At 38.0% G+C, this 18678-nt stretch overlaps 1 protein-coding gene across 3 annotated transcripts in view; it reads right to left on the reverse strand.

The window, feature by feature from the left end:
* Nucleotides 1–18678, reverse strand: part of FBXL13 (F-box and leucine rich repeat protein 13) — a 236611-nt gene that overhangs the window by 55959 nt on the left and 161974 nt on the right. For all 3 annotated transcript variants that reach the window (XM_032873296.1, XM_032873295.1, XM_032873294.1), the window contains 2 exons: nt 8039–8158; nt 7086–7212 (listed from right to left, as the gene is read on the reverse strand). In XM_032873296.1, coding sequence (XP_032729187.1) covers nt 7086–7212; nt 8039–8158 — 247 coding nt within the window. The remainder of the gene's footprint in view (nt 1–7085; nt 7213–8038; nt 8159–18678) is intronic.

Below are 18678 nucleotides of genomic sequence, written 5' to 3' on the forward strand. Positions count from 1 at the left end.
CAACAGTGTAGGAGGGTTCCCCTTTCTCCACATCCTTGCCAGCATCTGTCATTTCCTGACTTGTTAATTTCAGCCATTCTGACTCATTGTGGTTTTGATTTGTATTTCCCTGATGCCGAGTGATGTGGAGCACTTTTTCATGTGTCTGTTGTCCATCTGGATGTCTTCTTTGTAGAAATGTTTGTTCATGTCCTCTGCCCATTTCTTGATGGGATTATTTGTTCTTTGGGTACGGACCACATCTTCTTTATCCATTCATCTGTTGTTAGGGCATCTCAGCTCTTTCCACAGTTTGGCTGTTATAGACATTGCTGCTATGAACATTGGGGTACATGTGGCCCTTCTTTTCACTACATCTGTATCTTTGGGGTAAATGGCCAGTAGTACAATTGCTGGGTCATAGGTTAGCTCTATTTTTAACTTTTTGAGGAATCTCCCCACTGTTTTCCAAAGTAGCTGCACCAAGTTGCATTCCCGCCAAGAGTGTGAGAGAGTTCCCCTTTCTCCACATCCTCTCCAACATTTGTTGTTTCTTATCTTGTCAATTTTAACTGGTGTAAAGTGGTATCTCAATGTGCTTTTAATTTGAATTTCCCTGATGGCTAATGATGTTGAACATTTTTTTCATGTGTCTATTAGCCATTTGTATGTCTTCTTTGGAGTAATATCTGTTCATGTCCTCTGCCCATTTTTTGACTTGATTATTTGTTTTTTGGGTGTTGAGTTTGAGAAGTTCTTTATAGATCTTAGATATCAACCCTTTGTCTGTAGTGTCATTTGCAAACATCTCCCATTCGCTGGGTTGCCTCTTTGTTTTGTTGACTGTTTCCTTTGCTGTGCAGAAGCTTTTTACCTTGATGAAGATGTCCCAGAAGTTCATTTTCGCTTTTTTTCCCCTTGCCTTTGGAGACATGTCTTGAAAGAAGTTGCTGCGCTGATGTTGAAGAGATAACTGCCTATATTCTCCTCCAGGATTTTGATGGATTCCTGTCTCACACTGAGGTCTTTCATCCATTTAGAGTTTGTCTTTGTGTATGGTGTAAAAGAATAGTTGAGTTCCATTCTTCTGTATATAGCTGTCCAATTTTCTCAGTACCATTTATTGAAACAACTTTTTTCCATTGGATATTTTTTCCTGCTTTGTCAAAGATTAGTTGACCATATAGAGTTGAGGCTCCATTTCTGGGCTCTCTATTCTGTTCTGTTGATCTATGTATCTGTTTTTGTGCCAGTACCATGCTATCTTGATGATCAGAGCTTTGTAATATAACTTGAAATCAGGCAATGTGATGCCCCCAGCTTTGTTTTTCTTTTTCAACATTTCCTTGGCAATTCAGGGTCTTTTCTGGCTCCATACAAATTTTAGGATTGTTTTTTCCAGCACTTTGAAAAAAATGCCATTGGTATTTTGATTGGAATGGCGTTAAAAGTATAGATTGCTGTGGGCAGCATAGACATTTTTACAATGTTTATTCTTCTGATGCACGAACATGGAATGTTTTTCCATCTTTTTGTGTCTTCTTCAATTTCTTTCATAAATGTTCTGTAGTTTCTAAAGTATAGATCCTTCACCAGAGAATGGGTGTTACTCACATTTGGTAACCATAAAGCATAGCAATTGTTCCTTCGTTCAGTGAGTATTTACTGAGTATCTACCACCCCCAGAGTTCTGTGAAAGTAACAATGACCAAAACAGAGTCTCAGTCTTCATGGATCTCACATCATAGTGAGAGGGCTCCAGGAGATTGCCTACCTAACAGACACTCAAGATACAGTACTCATAATTAAAAACTTCAAACATTAGGCAAATGAAAGAGTCCTAAACCACCGTCTAAGCACACTGTCTGGAACATTGCTCTGACTCATTTTCCCTTTAAACAACAAATATGGCAGTGACTAAGACAACTTAAGCAATGGATTGAACTGCCTTAACTGTGGGTATTGTGGTCTTAGTAGGTGATAATTCTCCTAACTACAGGAAAACATTTTCCCACATACATGGAGATATAACCTCATATTCAAACAATTCTCCAGGGTAGGAAGGGAGTGAATAACATCCTATTTAATTGAACATTAAGAAAAGTTATAGGAGGTTAAAGACTTTTGCAGATACTTTAAGATACCATCATCTTAGGGGCACAGTCTGTTGGGCATTCAACTCTTGGTTTCGGCTCAGGTCTGATCTCAGGATTGTGAGATCAAGCCCCACGTGGAGCACTGCATGGCCTCTCATGGGGCTCCATGCTCAGTGTGGAGTCTGCTTGAGTTTCTCTCTCTCTTTCTCTATCTGCCCTTCCCCCCTCTCATTCTCTCCAAAATGAATAAATGAATCCTTATAAAAAGAGACAACATCGTATTAGTAAGCTATTTCCCTCACTAGTAAACCTTGTTCTTCTTTATACTGGGAAAGGAAAACTTATATATTTCCTCATTCTCTAAAATGTACTTACTGGATAACTTCTTAAACAACTTTTATTCATGGATGATACATTATTCACTACTTTCTAATTATTATAAGAAATGTATACAGTTGGAAATTACTGTGTCCTTCTCTTTGCTTCCCCCATTTAAATTAGCTCTCCCACTTAAACATCTTTCTGAGTTTCTAACTATATGTGTTTGTGCTTTTGCTGATTAACTTCCACATGAGTTTCCATGATTTTCAGAACGCAGCACCCCTTCACCCTCTGCAAACCTAAAAAGCTCTTCTACCTCTGGGGAGTGAATTTCAGTGATTTCTCTGCTTATTTTCTGAGCTCTCTACATTTCTATAAAGCTGTCTTGCTGGTGACTCAGAGAAACAGCAAATCTGCTCCCTCCCACTATGGAAAGGACACAGCTCAGTAAGGGACACTGCCATTTATACAGAGGCTCAAGCCAAAAATCTGGCATCACCCTTGATTCCCTCCCTCTCTTCTTTACTCTCACAGTCGGTCTATTTCTATCTCCTATTGATTCTTTTTCCTCAGTGCCCCTCAAACCTGCAGACTTTGCTCCAGCACTCTAACCTTAACGCAGACATTCATAACTGGATTACTGCCTTATAATTAGTCTCTAGGTCATCTATTATGCCTATGTCTATCCAGCAGATAGAGTCGTCTTTAAAACTTGTCTATCTGGCCTTGTTACAGCCTAATCAATGATACTGAGTGCCCTTCCATTGCCAAAAGGGCAGAGAACAAATTCCTTGATATGGCTTCTGCCCCCTTGTGACCTCATTCTTGAGTCTCTTAAGCATCATCTCTCACCACTCTCCTCACAATCAAGCCATACCCAAATGTGCAGATTTCCTTGATGTCACCATACTTTTAAATTTATATGTCTTTATTCAGGTTGTTTCTTTGGCTTAGCACATACCCCTTCTTTCTATCTTGGAAAAGGTCTTCTCTGACTCTGAGCAAGGCTGTTTCCCACACCCATCACGGTTTGTAACCACTTGCCCCATGCCTGAGGAGCCATGTCTGTTTTGTCTATTCCAGCATCCCCAGCACTGAGCACAAAGTAGTCAGAATAAAGATTTGTTAGCCAAATGAGAAGTATGATTCTAACCGAAAGCTCATTGTTTTTGAAAACTCATTATTGAAAAGAACTGAGAGTGAACATAATTATTAGAAAATGTAAGAAACTTTTTTTTCAAGAGGCACAATTTGTCACATTTGATCTCTAGTGAAATCTGCAACATTCCAGGGTTTAAATCCCAAATGTTAAGTCTCCAGTCAGATTTGCAGTTCATCAGACCTACAAGCCAGACTGGTGTTTAGCTGCCCAAGTTGATATCTGAGCTGACACATTTTATTTTGACTGTTTGAGATTAGCTTCCACAGCTGTTGTAGTACTGTATTGTCAATCATTTGCCTTTTAGATGAGACTTTTTAACCAATTTGAAGGAAGAAAAAAAAAAACCTTCAGAAGACTTATTTTTCAATGTTTTAGAAGTACATAACTACATTCTCCTCATAGATATCCATTTGCAGCTCTCAGATTGTGTATATTCTTTACAAGAAAAAAAAACAGTGAGTGGGACTTGAGGCTATATCCTAAGGGTTTTTTTTTTTAAGATTTTATTTATTTATTTGATAGAGACATAGAGAGTGAGAGCACACAAGCAGGGGGAGAGGCAGAAGCAGAGGGAGAAGGAGAAGCAGACTCCCAGTAGTGCAAAGAGCCCGATTAGGGGCTCAAGCCCAGGACCCCAGGATCATGACCTGAGCCGAAGGCAGACACTTTAGCACTTTGGGAAAACTTGGTTTTTATTTTCAAAGACTACATATTAAAGTTTTTTCTACTGAGGACAAGTTAAAAAATTAGGATATAAGGGCGCCTTATATCCTAATTTTTTAACTTGTCCTCAGTAGAAAAAACTTTAATATGTAGTCTTTGAAAATAAAAACCAAGTTTTCCCAAAGTGCTAAAGCCCAGGATAAAACGTTTAAGCTTCACTGCCTTTGTTCCACAAATGTTCACCAGACACTCCGGGCTGGTGACAAGTGCTGTGGTGGAATCATATTTTGTTGTGTTTTATAATGTGCTTTGATCCTCTACTTCTTGTTACCTCATGACCCTTTTAACAGCAGCTGTGCATCCACTTGTATATGAAGGGGAAGGTTTTTACAGAAGAACACAGGAAAAAAAAAAAAAGATCCCAGGCCTTTAAGCTTTAAATTTTAAACCATGAAAGACTTGAGACATAATACTTTTCAAACCATGTAATCAGTTGGAACAGTTTTTTCCACCCCCAGATTAGTCTATGTCAAGAGAAAAGAAGAACAGAAAAGAGAACAGAAGGGGAATGAGAAGAGAAGGGAGAGGCACGGGGAGGAGGAGGAGGGAAAGAGCAGAGGAAGGGGGAGCTAGGAAACAAAGAATGAGACGCTGAGAGATCCCCCATACAGGACCCTGTTCTAGACCTCCCTGGACTCTATTCAACTGGAGAGAAGGTTGGCACCTCCTGATAGGTTTAGGGATCTGTGTAAATGGGAGCCCATCCCACCTTTCCCTGGTGGGTTGTGAAAAGGAACAAGGCATCTGAATTTTCCTATGCTTGCTGTTGAATCAGCTAAGATCTAAAAAATAAAACAGAAAGAACTCTAATTAAAACTGAGAAATGTCATTGTGACAGGGAATTGGCTACATTTGTGGCAGAGAAACTGAGAAGCCAAATAGGATAATGACAAATCTAGAGATGTGAGCAGCAGCAGGAAGCCACTACTCCCCCTGCGCTGGAAGACCAAGGAGAACAGATGTGATTAGACCCCAAGGGCCAAGGTCACCAGGGAAGCTGGAATCATAGGAGGCCTGAATGGAAGGGAGAAGATCACAAAGGAAATGCAGCTATTGCCACTGTTGCTGATGATGCAAAGAAAGGTGGAGGTAAACTCTGGCCTTTTCCTTCTTAGTCCCCTTCAATTGCTCATGAATGTCTCACAAGCACCAAATCCAACTGAATCAAGAGGACATGAGTCAGCCATTCTGCGGCAGAGTGAGAGAAGGGTGAGGCATGGGCCTGAGGGGAGAGCACGAAAATGTCTGCAGGGGATGTCTAGGACTATGGACCTAAGACCTCCTCACAGATTCCCCATACCCAGAGGGGCCCAAAGCAAGGCACACATGACAAAGGAGCCAGAAGACTTTACCCAGAGGGGCCCAAAGCAAGGCACACATGACAAAGGAGCCAGAAGACTTAAAGGGGCTTTGGAGCTGGGATTAGGAAGACACATCAGGGATCTAACAAAACAGGAAACCAAAGACCAAATGAGCTCACAGCCATCCCAGTGTGTCCCAGCTTGGACAGAAAACAACACTGAAAAGATCAGGCTTGCCTCCACCATAACAAGTTGACTCCATGTAACTGCCTCCACCCCCTCTGGTACCACACATAGATGACACTACCAAGGAAAGGGAGAGGAGAACTTCTAGCAGAATGGAGACTGAATTTAAATTCCCTCTTAGATAAAAAAAGGAAAGACCCTAGTCTTACATCTAGCCCACTAAATGTTGGGGAAGAATAGATACAACATGGATTATCAGTAATGCAGTGAGAAATGGAGAGAAATGGGTCATGTCCAAGGATGTGCTGGGGCCGGAGATCCACATAGAGAAGTAGTTCTGTACTTGCCTGGAAGGAAGGGCTTTTTAGAAAAGGCCTCACTGGTGATATTTGATGAGCTTGAGGGATGAACAGGGATTTAGCAAGCAGATGGGAGAACCTCACCTCTGTTGTCTTCCTGTATCTCTTCCACTGCCTGATCTTCAAGAGAAGCCAATGCATTCCTTATCTAACTACAGCCCATTAAAGTCTTTCAGAAACCTGGCAAATCTCTCCAGATTTACCTTCCTTTTGATTGGTAAGTGGGGCAGTGCTGGAGTGATAGCATGAGTATGAACCAAGTTTCAACTCTGATGAGTAGCATCAGCAGCTTGCAAAAAATCAGTGCCTTTTTTAAAAATTAAGATTTATTTATTTATTTTGGTGGGGGAGGGGCAGAGGGAAAGAGAGAGAGTCCTAGCCAGGCTGTGTGCTGAGCATGGAGCCTGACGAGGGGCTCAATCTCAGGACCCTGAGAGGACAACCTGACCCAAAACCAAGAGACTGACATTTAACTAACTGTGCCACCCAGGCAACCCAGAAATTTAGTTCTTCAAAATGTATTCTTTTGTAGATTTGATAAGGCCATTTCTAGACTTCAGTTTTGAACTAAAGAGTGAGATCTCAAGGTACTCAGGTAGTCTTACAAAATGTTCAGTCCACAAGAAAAACAGATATAAGCCAACTGGAATATATTATGTCCACATTACCAAACTTCTATAATGGAACAGATTTCAGATCTATCATGTAACATTCCAATCTGTCAAGACCTTGTTCAAAATACTGAATTTGCCATTTTGTAAGCAGAGAAACAAGACCATTGATTTACAAATAACCTCATCTGTCACTATTCCGGAAACAATATTCCTAATCTTACCTTTATAATAATAATTTAGGAAGTAAAAATAATTGATAATCTATTCATTGTTTACAAAGTGAAAAACGATTATATTACTGGAAAAAATAAAAGGCATTGAACTAGTCTGAAAATTTTCTTTACCTCGTTAGAGATGTGTGTTCCAGAGAGATCTACTGACAGCAAGGAAAAGATGTTTACCATATATTCAATTCCTAGGTCAGTCAAATATTCACAATTTCGTAAACTCAAGTAGTTTAAATTAGGGCAGCTGAAAGAAAGCAGTATGAAGAATTAATTTTAGCTTTTAATCACAGTGTCAGTAATAATTTCTTTATATCAAAACTATCTAAGAGAAGCAAATGTTATTGAAGCAAGGACTTTCTTTTTCTTAAAATAAAAGTAAACTTTAAAGTGGAAAATAATTTGGCATTACAAAGTAGGATGAAAGGGAGGTAGATTATTATATATTATATATTACTATATATTATATATGTATCATTCCTGTAGCAAATATTTTATATACATATATGTGTGTGTATATATATATATATATATATATATATATGATTTCATTTCAGATAACAATTTCCAATAAGAAAAAATATCACACGTATACAAAAAGCTATCATGTAAGTATGATGAATGACCACTAAAAGTACAAGGTCAGTCCCTTACACGTTTGCTACAGGAATTGACCCCTACTTTTGTACACAAGATCTCTGACAAGTAGGAGGATCAGGAATAAACCCACCAGCTAGAACATCTCTTGGGAAACGCTGGAGTGAAGATTTATGTAGAGATAATATCCTTGAAAAGTGAAGAAAAGCCACTCATGTCTAGATAGTGATAACTTCGTTAATGACTCCATCTCAAACATTCTCTAATGTCAGATTAATAAGAAATATCTCAGATATGATCAAAAGACTAGTTTAATCTGACTCCAATGTCTTTTATTTTATTTCACTCATTATTAGACCAGTTTCTCAGTCTCCTGGTGTTTCCCAAATGTCTCTGAAGGTCTATCTCTGATGTCTCCTATTAGCAGATACACAATTTCTAATGATATGATATAAAATTTTATTGTTTTATCATACCGCTCTGATAGTTTCACAATAGAGACATCACTCAGGTGGATACAGTTACTTAAATTTAGCTCTCTTATCCTTATGCTCACAGGACCATCAAGAAATTGCTTTAGTCCCATATCACCAATTCTGTAGGAAAGAGAAAAGCTTTACATGTGATTTTAATGTAAATATATAGAGTATTACTTAAGTAATAGTTACTATATTCAATACATTCTAAAATAGCATGGTAATATCTTTATATGGGTATTGTGTTAACATTTTAAAACCAAATTTGATCATATAACTTTCAGTATAATAGAAAAAGTATAAATGATAGCAATGGGAGAAGTATTTATTAACATGTTCTTCCTATTCATTGTTCATTTAATTAGATGGCATGATTATTAGAATGATTAATAAGACAGATTGTCCTTAAGGTCTCTTTGGGGTTAAAATGTGATCAAGTTAAGCAGTCCCTGATGCAGTTTCTTGCAAAAAAGTAACACTAAAACTTAGAAGAGGGAGAACCGAGACTAACAGTCAAACTATGGCCAGAATCTTAGAGGAATTTTCACTAAATATAAGATCAAGTTAGCTGGGCTGAAAAGTCCAGTGAGTGACCTATGGATTTCTTTTCTGCTGAAGTACAGAAAACCTGGAAGAAGACCTTGACCTCAGTCTTCTCACACTCTCTATCCCTAATCAGAGACACCTGTGTGTTGGTGCCATTTCCACCACCCGCCTCATCCCGAACCATGCTTTATAAATGACTGGAGGTCTGTTTGGCCCATCTGTTCCCTGTCTTCCATTGGGAGCTCTATTTCTAATTCCATTTGGAGACTGCCAGTCCCTTCTAAAAAGCATTTCAGTAAATAAAGCACAACAGGAGGTTGCACACTGCATCCTAAGAGAGGTGGCTTTCACACACAATAATCCTGCACGTAGGTGTACTGATTGGAAGAGCCTTGGGAGCCATAGATGTTGATTGCTGACATCTCCTATACCCTCTGTTTGGTCAGATTTACAACGAACCGAGCAGTACAGGCAGAAGGTGAATGGGCCTGTTTCAGTTGAATGGGCCACATTAAGTGGATACCTCCCATGTCCATCAACTAACTCCCTGTCCATATGTAATGAGGGCACTGTGGCAGCAGTTACCTGGTGGGTGGGGGAATGGGAGGGGAAAAGGGAGAAGGAGATTTCAAACACAACTGATCAACTTGTCTCTTGGCAAACACCAGGGCTGGAGTATTCATTGAGAGATATTTTTACTAACCGGAAAACAAATACGGCATGGCATTTGTAAGACTTAAAAAAGCATACCTCTGAAGATGATTTTTTAAAAATTAGAACATCTTAAACAGTGTAGAGAAGCAGTAGGAATTAATAAGGAGCAACCTGGCTGTAACAAAAATATTCTAAGATGCATTCTAAGATGAGGGAAGCAGTAGGAATTAATAAGGAGCAACCTGGCTGTAACAAAAATATTCTAAGATGCATTCTAAGATAAGGGGCACCTGGGTGGCTCAGCGGGTTAAAGCCTCTGCCTTCGGCTCAAGTCGTGATCCCAGGGTCTTGGGATTGAGCCCCATATCAGGCTCTCTGCTCAGCAGGAAGACTGCTTCCCTCTCTCTCTCTCTCTCTGCCTGCCTCTCTGCCTGCATGTGATCTCTGTCAAATAAATAAATAAAATCTTTAAAAAAAAAAAGATGCATTCTAAGTTGAAAAGATGGCCACCTGAGATAAAGAAGAGATGGCAAACACAGCATTATTTTTCTAGATAGCCAGGCTTTTCTAGATATGTCTTCTAAGGCAAGGGATACAAAGCAAAAATAAACTATTGGGGAATGACATCAAAATGGAAGCTTTTGTAAAGCAAAAGAAGCCAACCAAACAAAATGGCAACTTACTGAATGGCAGAAGGTGTTTGCAAATTATATCTGATAAGAGGTTAATATCTAAATATAAAAGAACTGATAAAAGTCAGCTTTTGGTGGCAGGGTCTGGAGAAGGGGTGGCAGGTGCCATGTCCAGCCACAAATGTGGCAGGAAGAAGCCCCTGAAGTAGCCCAAGGAGACAGACAAAGAGGAGAAGGTTTCAAGCAGAAACAAAGAGGAGCAGAAGAAATTTAAGGAGCTAAAAGCAAAGACCATGGGGAAGGGCCCCCTGGCCATAGATGGAATTAAGAAATCTGGCAAAGGGTGCCTAGGTGGCTCAGTAATCAGTTAAGCATCTGCCTTTGGCTCAGGTCATGATCTCAGGGTCCTTGGATGGAGTCCTGTGTCGGGCTCTCTACTCAGCAGGGAGTCTGCTTGCCCCCTCTCCTCTGCTGTTCTTTCTCTGTCAAATAAATAAATAAAACCTTAAAGAAAAAGAATTCTGGCAAAAATTAAGTGGCTCCTTGTGCCTGAGGCAATGGTGATACTTAATTCCATTCCTGTTTAAACATCTGGATTCCCTGTCATAGCATCTGTTGTTACCTACAGCTAGAATGGAGTTTTGTCTTAGATCCTGTTATACATTTAAAAATAAATTTTTTAAAAAGAAAAACCAATCAATCATTTAAAAAAAGAGCTTCTACATGTCAACACCCCAAAAATCCAATTAAAAAATGAGCAGAGGACCTGAATTGACATTTTTCGAAAGAAGACCTATAGATGGCCAACAGACACATGAAAAGATGCTCCACATTGCTCATCACCAGGGAAATGCAAATCAAAACTACAGTGAAATATCACCTCACAACTGTCAGAGTATCTGGTATCTAAAAGACAAGAAATAATAAGCATCTGTGAGGATGTGGAGAAAGGGGAAAATTTGAACACCATTGATGGGAATGTAAATTGGCACAGCCACCATGGAAAAGAGTATGGAGTTTCCTAAAAAATTAAAAATAGGACTACCTTAGGATTCAGCAATTCCATTATTGGATATTTATCTGAAGAAAATGAAAAACACTAATTCAAAAAATATATATCCACCCCATGTTTATTGCAGCACTAGTTACAATAGCCAAGATATGGAAGCAATATATTCGTCAGTTGATGAATAGATAAAGAACAGGTGTATGCATACATATACACACACACTATACAATACACACAATAGAATATTATGCAGCCATAAAAATGATGAGAGCATTTGAGACAACACAGATGGACCTAAGTGAAATAAGTGAGTTTGAGAAAGACAAAACCATATGATTCCACTCATAAATGAAATCCAAAAAACCCCATATGATTCCACTCATAAGTGAAATTAAAAAGAGAAGAAAACCAAATGAATAAACAAACAAAAAGCTGAATCAGACCTATAAATACAGAAGACGAACTGATGGTTGCTAGAGGGTAGAGAGATGGGAGGTTGAGGCCTTAGAGGAAACACAAGGGAATAAAAGGCACAGCATAAGCAATACAGTTAATGATATTGTGATAATGATATAACAGGACAGATGGTAGCTACATACAGATGGTGAACACAGCATAATGTATAAAGGTGTCAAATCACTAAGTTGTACACCTGAAACTAATGCAACATTGTGTGCCAACTATAATAAGTAAGAAAAAAAAGAACAGATGATAATGAAACTAAAAATTCAATGATAAGAATAATAACCTATTTTAAGTCATCAAAACCAAAACTGACCCTTTTAGAATACTGAATTAATAAGTAGAAGGCATATTTGCAAGGTCCCCTGAAATGCAGAAAGATAAAGAAATTAAAATAAATGACATCAGGGGCACCTTCGGCCCAGGTCATGATCCCAGGGTCCTGGAATCGAGCCCCAAGTCAGGCTCCCTGCTCACCAGGGAGCCTGCTTCCTCCTCTCTCTGCCTGCCTCTCTGCCTACTTGTGATCTCTGTCTGTCAAATAAATAAATAAAATCTTTTTTAAAAATGACATCGAAAATAGAGAAGTAGGATTCAATCTTTAAGAAGAGTCTCGAAAAAAATATAAGAATAAACAAAAACAAAGCAATAATCAGAGATATGTAAAAGCTTTTAAAGTGGCAAAATATGATCTGTACATTAAAAAAGAGAGAATAGGGGCACCTGGGTGGCTCAGTGGGTTAAGTCTCTGCCTTCGGCTCAGGTCATGATCTCAGGGTCCTGGGATCCAGTCCCGCATTGGGCTCTCTGCTCAGGGGGGAGCCTGCTTCCCCCCACCCCCTCTCTCTACCTGCCTCTCTGCCTACTTGTGATCTCTCTCTCTCTGTCAAATAAATAAATAAATAATCTTTAAAAAAAAAGAGAATAAAAACAAAAAGGTGAAAAGTAAGTACAAATTGTAGAAACATAGAAGAAACCAAAGAAGACCTAATGTATCAGTTTTATAATAATTATAAATATAAATAAGTTGAAAAATTATAAATATTTATAAATATAAACAAATAAGACCCAATATATCAGTTTTACAATAATGATAAATATAAATAAGTTGAAATAATGATAAATATAAATCCCCTATTAAAAGATAAGAGATTGTCAAATTGGTTTAATAAATAAACCTAAATTACAAGTAGCCTCCAAGAAACACATTTAAAATAAAATGACAACACAACTGGGACGCCTGGATGGCTCAGTTGGTTAAGCGGCTGCCTTCAGCTCAGGTCATGATCCTGGCGTCCTGGGATCAAGTCCCACATGGGCTCTCTGCTCAGCAGGGAGCCTGCTTCCCCCTCTCTCTCTGCCTGCCTCTCTGCCTACTTGTGATTTCTCTCTCTCTCTGTCAAATAAATAAAATCTTTAAAAAAAAAAAAGACAACACAACAAAAAAATTACAAAGATGTATTGGGCAAATATAAGTAAAAATAATATAGCCATGGCAAATAATCAGTACATTGAGTCAAAATTCTATGCTAGGGGCACCTGGGTGGCTCAGATGGTTGAGCATCTGCCTTTGGCTCAGGTCATGGTCTCCAAGTCCTGGGATCCAACCTCATATTGGGCTCCTGGCTCAGTGGGGAGTCTGCTTCTCCCTCTCCCTCTGCCTCTCCTCTTGCTTGTGTTCTCTCTGTCTCTCTCTCTCTCACAAATAAATAAATAAATAAATAATCTCACACACACACACACACACACACACACACACACACACACCCACTATGCTAGTAAAAATATTAAACAAGGACTACAAGGTAATTTTATGCTGATTAAAGTTACCACCCATAATGAAGATGGTATATTGGGTATAGATTCTTGAAATCATATTCTTTTCCCCTTGAAATTGTGACAGTGAAATTGAGTAATTATGTAGTGATTTTAAAAATATGTGTGTGTTTATTCTTCCGATCCATAGCATGGAATGGTCTTCCATCTTTTTGTGTCTTCTTCGATTTTTTTCATGAGTGTTCTGTAGTTCCTCGAGTACAGATCCTTTACCTCTTTGGTTAGGTTTATTCCCAGGTATCTTATGGTTCTTGGTGCTATAGTTAATGAAATCGATTCTCTAATTTCCCTTTCTGTGTTTTCATTGTTAGTGTATAAGAAAGCAACTGATTTCTGTACATTGACTTTGTATCTTGCCACATTACTGAATTGCTGTATGAATTCTAGTAGTTTGGGGTTAGATAGAGTCTTTTGGGTTTTCCATATAAAGAATCATGTCATCTGCAAAGAGAGAGAGAGTTTGACTTCTTCATTGCCAATTTGGATACATTTTATTTCTCTTTGTTGTCTGATTGCTGTTGCTAGGACTTCTAATACTATGCTGAACAGGAGTGGTGAGAGTGGGCATCCTTGTCGTGTTCCTGATCTCAACGGGAAGGCTGTGATCTTTTTCCCATTGAGGATGATATTTGCTGTGGGTTTTTCATAGATAGATTTTATGAAGTTGAGGAATGTTCCCTTTATCCCTATACTTTGAAGCGTTTTAATCAGGAACTGATGCTGGATTTTGTCAAATGCTTTTTCTGCATCACTTGAGAGGACCATGTGGTTCTTCTCTCTTCTCTTATTAATTTGTTCTATCACATTGATTGATTTGCAAATGTTGAACCATCCTTGCAACCCAGGGATGAATCCCACCTGGTCATGGTGGATAATCTTTTTAATGTGCTGGTGGATCTATTTGCTAGGATCTTGTTGAGAATCTTAGCATCCATATTCATCAGGGATATTGGTCTGAAATTCTCCTTTTTGGTAGGATCTTTGCCTGGTTTGGGGATCAGGGTAATGCTGGCTTCATAAGAAGAGTCTGGAAGTTTGCCTTCTGCTTCAATTTTTTGAAACAGCTTCAGGAGAATAGGTATTATTTTTTCTTTGAAAGTTTGGTAGAATTCCCCAGGGAATCCATCAGGTCCTGGCTCTTGTTTTTTGGGAGGTTTTTGAACACTGCTTCAATCGTGTTACTAGATATTGGTCTATTCAGGTTGTCAGTTTCTTCCTGGTTCAATTTGGAAGTTTATAGTTTTCCAGGAATGCCTCCATTTCATCTAGGTTGCTTAACATATTGGCATATAACTGTTGGTAATCATTTCTGATGATTGTTTCTATTTCCTTGGTGTTAGTTGTGATCTCTCCCTTTTCATTCATAATTTTATTAATTTGGGCCTTCTCTCTTTTATTTTGGATTAGTTTGGCCAATGGTTTATCGATCTTATTGATTCTTTCAAGAAACCAGTTTCTAGTTTCATTGATGTGTTCTACTGTATCTCTAGTTTCTATCTCATTGATCTCTGCTCTAATCTTGATTATTTCCCTTATTGTGTGTAGGGTTGGCTTAATTTGTTATTGATTCTCCAGTTTTTTAAGGTGTAGAGACAGCTGGTTTATTCTGGATTTTTCAATTTTTTTGAGGGAGGCTTGGATAGCTATGTATTTCCCCCTTAGGATGGCCTTTGCTATATCTCATAGGTTGTGAACTGAAGTGTCTTCATTCTCATTGGTTTCCATGAATTGTTTAAGTTCTTCTTTGATTCCCTGGTTGATCCAAGCATTCTTAAGCAAGGTGGTCTTTAGCTTCCAGGTGTTTGTATTCCTTCCAAACTTTTCCTTGTGGTTGAGCTCCAGTTTCAAAGCATTGTGGTCTGAGAATATGCAGGGAATAATCTCAATCTTTTCCATGCTCATGGATCAGAAGAATAAACATTGTTAAAATGTCTATACTGCCTAGAGCAATCTATACTTTTAATGCCATTCCGATCAAAATTCCACTGGTATTTTTCAAAGAGCTGGAGCAAACAATCCTAAAATTTGTATGGAATCAGAAGAGACCCTGAATTGCTAAGGAAATGTTGAGAAAGAAAAACAAAACTGGCAGCATCACGTTGCCTAATTTCAAGCTTTACTACAAGGCTGTGATCACCAAGACAGCATGGTACTGGCATAAAAACAGACACATAGACCAGTGAAACAGAGTAGAGAGCCCAGATATGGACCCTCAACTCTATGATCAAATAATCTTCGACAAAGCAGGAAAAAATGTACAATGGAAAAAAGACAGTCTCTTCAATAAATGGTGCTGGGAAAATTGGACAGCCTATGTAGAAGAATGAAACTCGACCATTCTCTTACACCATACACAAAGATAAACTTGAAATGGATAAAAGACCTCAATGTGAGGCAGGAATCCATCAGAATAATAGAGGAGAACATAGGCAGTAACCTCTTCGATATTAGCCACAGCAACTTCTTTCAAGATACGTCTCCAAAGGCAAAGGAAACAAAAGTGAAAATGAATTTTTGGGACTTTATCAAGATCAAAAGCTTCTGCACAGCAAAGGAAACAGTCAACAAATCAAAGAGGCAACCCACAGAATGGGAGAAGATATTTGCAAATGACAGTAAGACAAAAGGCTGATATCCAGGATCTATAAAGAACTTCTCAAACTCAACACACACAAAACAGATAATCATGTCAAAAAATGGGCAGAAGATATGAACAGACAATTCTCCATTGAAGACATACAAATGGCTATCAGACACATGAAAAAATGTTCATCATCACTAGCCATCAAGGAGATTCAAATCAAAACCACATTGAGATACCACCTTACACCAGTTAGAATGGCCAAAATTAACAAGACAGGAAACAACGTGTGTTGGAGAGGATGTGGAGAAAGGGGAACCCTCTTACACTGTTGGTGGGAATGCAAGTTGGTGCAGCCACTTTGGAAAACAGTGTGGAGATTCCTTAAGAAATTAAAAATAGAGCTTCCCTATGACCCTGCAATTGCACTGCTGGGTATTTACCCCAAAGATACAGATGTAGTGAAAAGAAGGGCCATCTGTACCCCAATGTTCATAGCAGCAATGGCCATGGTCGCCCAACTGCGGAAAGAACCAAAATGCCCTTCAATGGACGAATGGATAAGGAAGATGTGGTCCATATACACTATGGAGTATTATGCCTCCATCAGGAAGGATGAATAATACCCAACTTTTGTATCAACATGGACGGGACTAGAAGAGATTATGCTGAGTGAAATAAGTCAAGCAGAGTCAATTATCATATGGTTTCACTTATTTGTGGAGCATAAGAAATAACACGGAGGACATGAGGAGATGGAGAGGAGAAGGGAGTTGAGGGAAATTGGAGGGGGAGATTGTGGATTCTGAAAAACAATCTGAGGGTTTTGAAGGGGCGGGGCGTGGGAAGTTGGGTGAGCCTGGTGGTGGGTATTATGGAGGGCACGTTTTGTATGGAGCACTCAGTGTGGTGCATAAACAATGAATTCTGGTACACTGAAAAGAAATTTAAAAAAAATTTTTTAAAATGTGTGTGTGTGTGTGTGTGTGTGTTACAAAAAAAAAAAAAAAATCAGGCTGACCTCTGGATTTCTCAGCCACAACAGAAATATCAAACATATAATAAGAATAATATATATAATAAACGTAATAATATACACAGTAATAATATAATTATAAATATATTTTCAATTGTAATATTGTACAATTGTAAATATATTTTCTGTTACAGAGGAGAAAACCAAGGTTTTCTCCTTTGTAACAGAATTGTAATATTGTACAATTTGTAACAGAATTGTAATATTGTACAATTGTAAATATATTTTCTGCTACAGAGGAGAAAACCAAGGTCAGTCTGTTTTGTTAACTTTAGCTATGAATTTTTATGCAACATATAAGATAGCATAAATATAAAATAAAATGAAAATAGAAATTCAAAAAGAACATAATCAAGATACAGTTTTTTTGTTATACTGAGCTTTTAACAAACAAAAAAGAGGCATAAAAATTAGAATAATATAACTAATTCAGTTTAAGTTCCATGCAATATGTAAAGGTACCCAACACACTAAACAATATAATCATCATCTTCCCCATCTGCTTTACCCCTAAATAAAAAACTCTCAATTCCAAAAGATAGAAATTGTACAAGCCATCTTTTTGTACCATGATGTCATAAAACTGAAAATTATTTACAAAGTGATAATTAGCCATAAACTACTTGGGAATATTTTTTTAGCATTTTATTTATTTATTTATTTATTTATTATATTCAGTTAGCCAGCAATATAATACATCAATAGTTTTTGATATGGTATTCAACAATTCATTAGTTGCATATCATTTGGGAATTTGAATACATCTTCAATAAATAATTCTTAGGTAAAGACAAAATCAGATAACTATTATAAAACTGTATATTTTTCCCAAATTAATTCATATATTTAATACAATTTCAATTAAATCTCAATAGGATTTTTTCTGAAATGTGACCGAATTGTTCTAAAGTTCGTTTGGAGGGGCACCTGGCTGACTCAGTGGTTACTGCGTATGACTCTTTTTTAAAAAATTTTTATTTATTTATTTGACAGACAGAGATCACAAGTAGGTAGAGAGGCAAGCAGAGAGAGGAGGAAGCAGGCTCCCGCTGAGCAGAGAGGCCAATGTGGGGCTGGATCCCAGGACCTGGGATCATGACCTGAGCTGAAGGCAGAGGCTTTAATCCACTGAGCCACCCAGGCGCCCCAGTGCATGTGACTCTTGATCTCATGGTCATGAATTCAAACCCCACACGGGGAATAGATTATTTAAAAGGTGAAAGATTTATGGGCATAGATTATTTTTTTAAAAAAAGTTTCTAAAGTTCACATGGAAGAATAAACTGGCAAAAAATAACTTACTAAGGAAAGTCTAATTCCATTAGATATTAAAACATTACAAAGCAATAATAGTATTTATTTATTGAGTGCTTATTATTAATTAATTTATAAATAAATTTATTGAGTGCTTATTATGTGCCAGACACTATTCTAAGCATATTACATGAATTAACATATTTGATCCTCACAACAGTTCTGAGTAGATACTCTTATTTTCCCCATTTTACAGATAAAATACTGTATGATTTTTTTTTAAGATTTTTATTTATTTGACAGAGAGAAAGCACAAGTAGAGGGAGCAGCAGGCAGAGGGAGAGAGTTGAAGAAGCAGGTCCCCTGCTGAGCAGGGAACCAGATGTGGGGCTTGATCCCAAGACCCTGAAATCATGACCTGAGCTGAAGGCAGACGTTTAACGGACTGAGCCACCCAGTCACCCCTGTATAAGATTAGACAGAAGACAGATAAGTGAATGAAACACAAAAGGTAGTCTGAAAACAGACATATATATATATACACATATATATACACACATATATACACATATGTGTGTGTATGTGTGTATTCATATAGACTCATATATGTAATTTTATATTGTAATCCAG

The sequence above is a fragment of the Lontra canadensis genome, unplaced genomic scaffold, assembly GCF_010015895.1.
Source record: "Lontra canadensis isolate GAN:19392208 unplaced genomic scaffold, GSC_riverotter_1.0 scaffold48, whole genome shotgun sequence".
Taxonomy (NCBI): Eukaryota; Metazoa; Chordata; class Mammalia; order Carnivora; family Mustelidae; genus Lontra; species Lontra canadensis.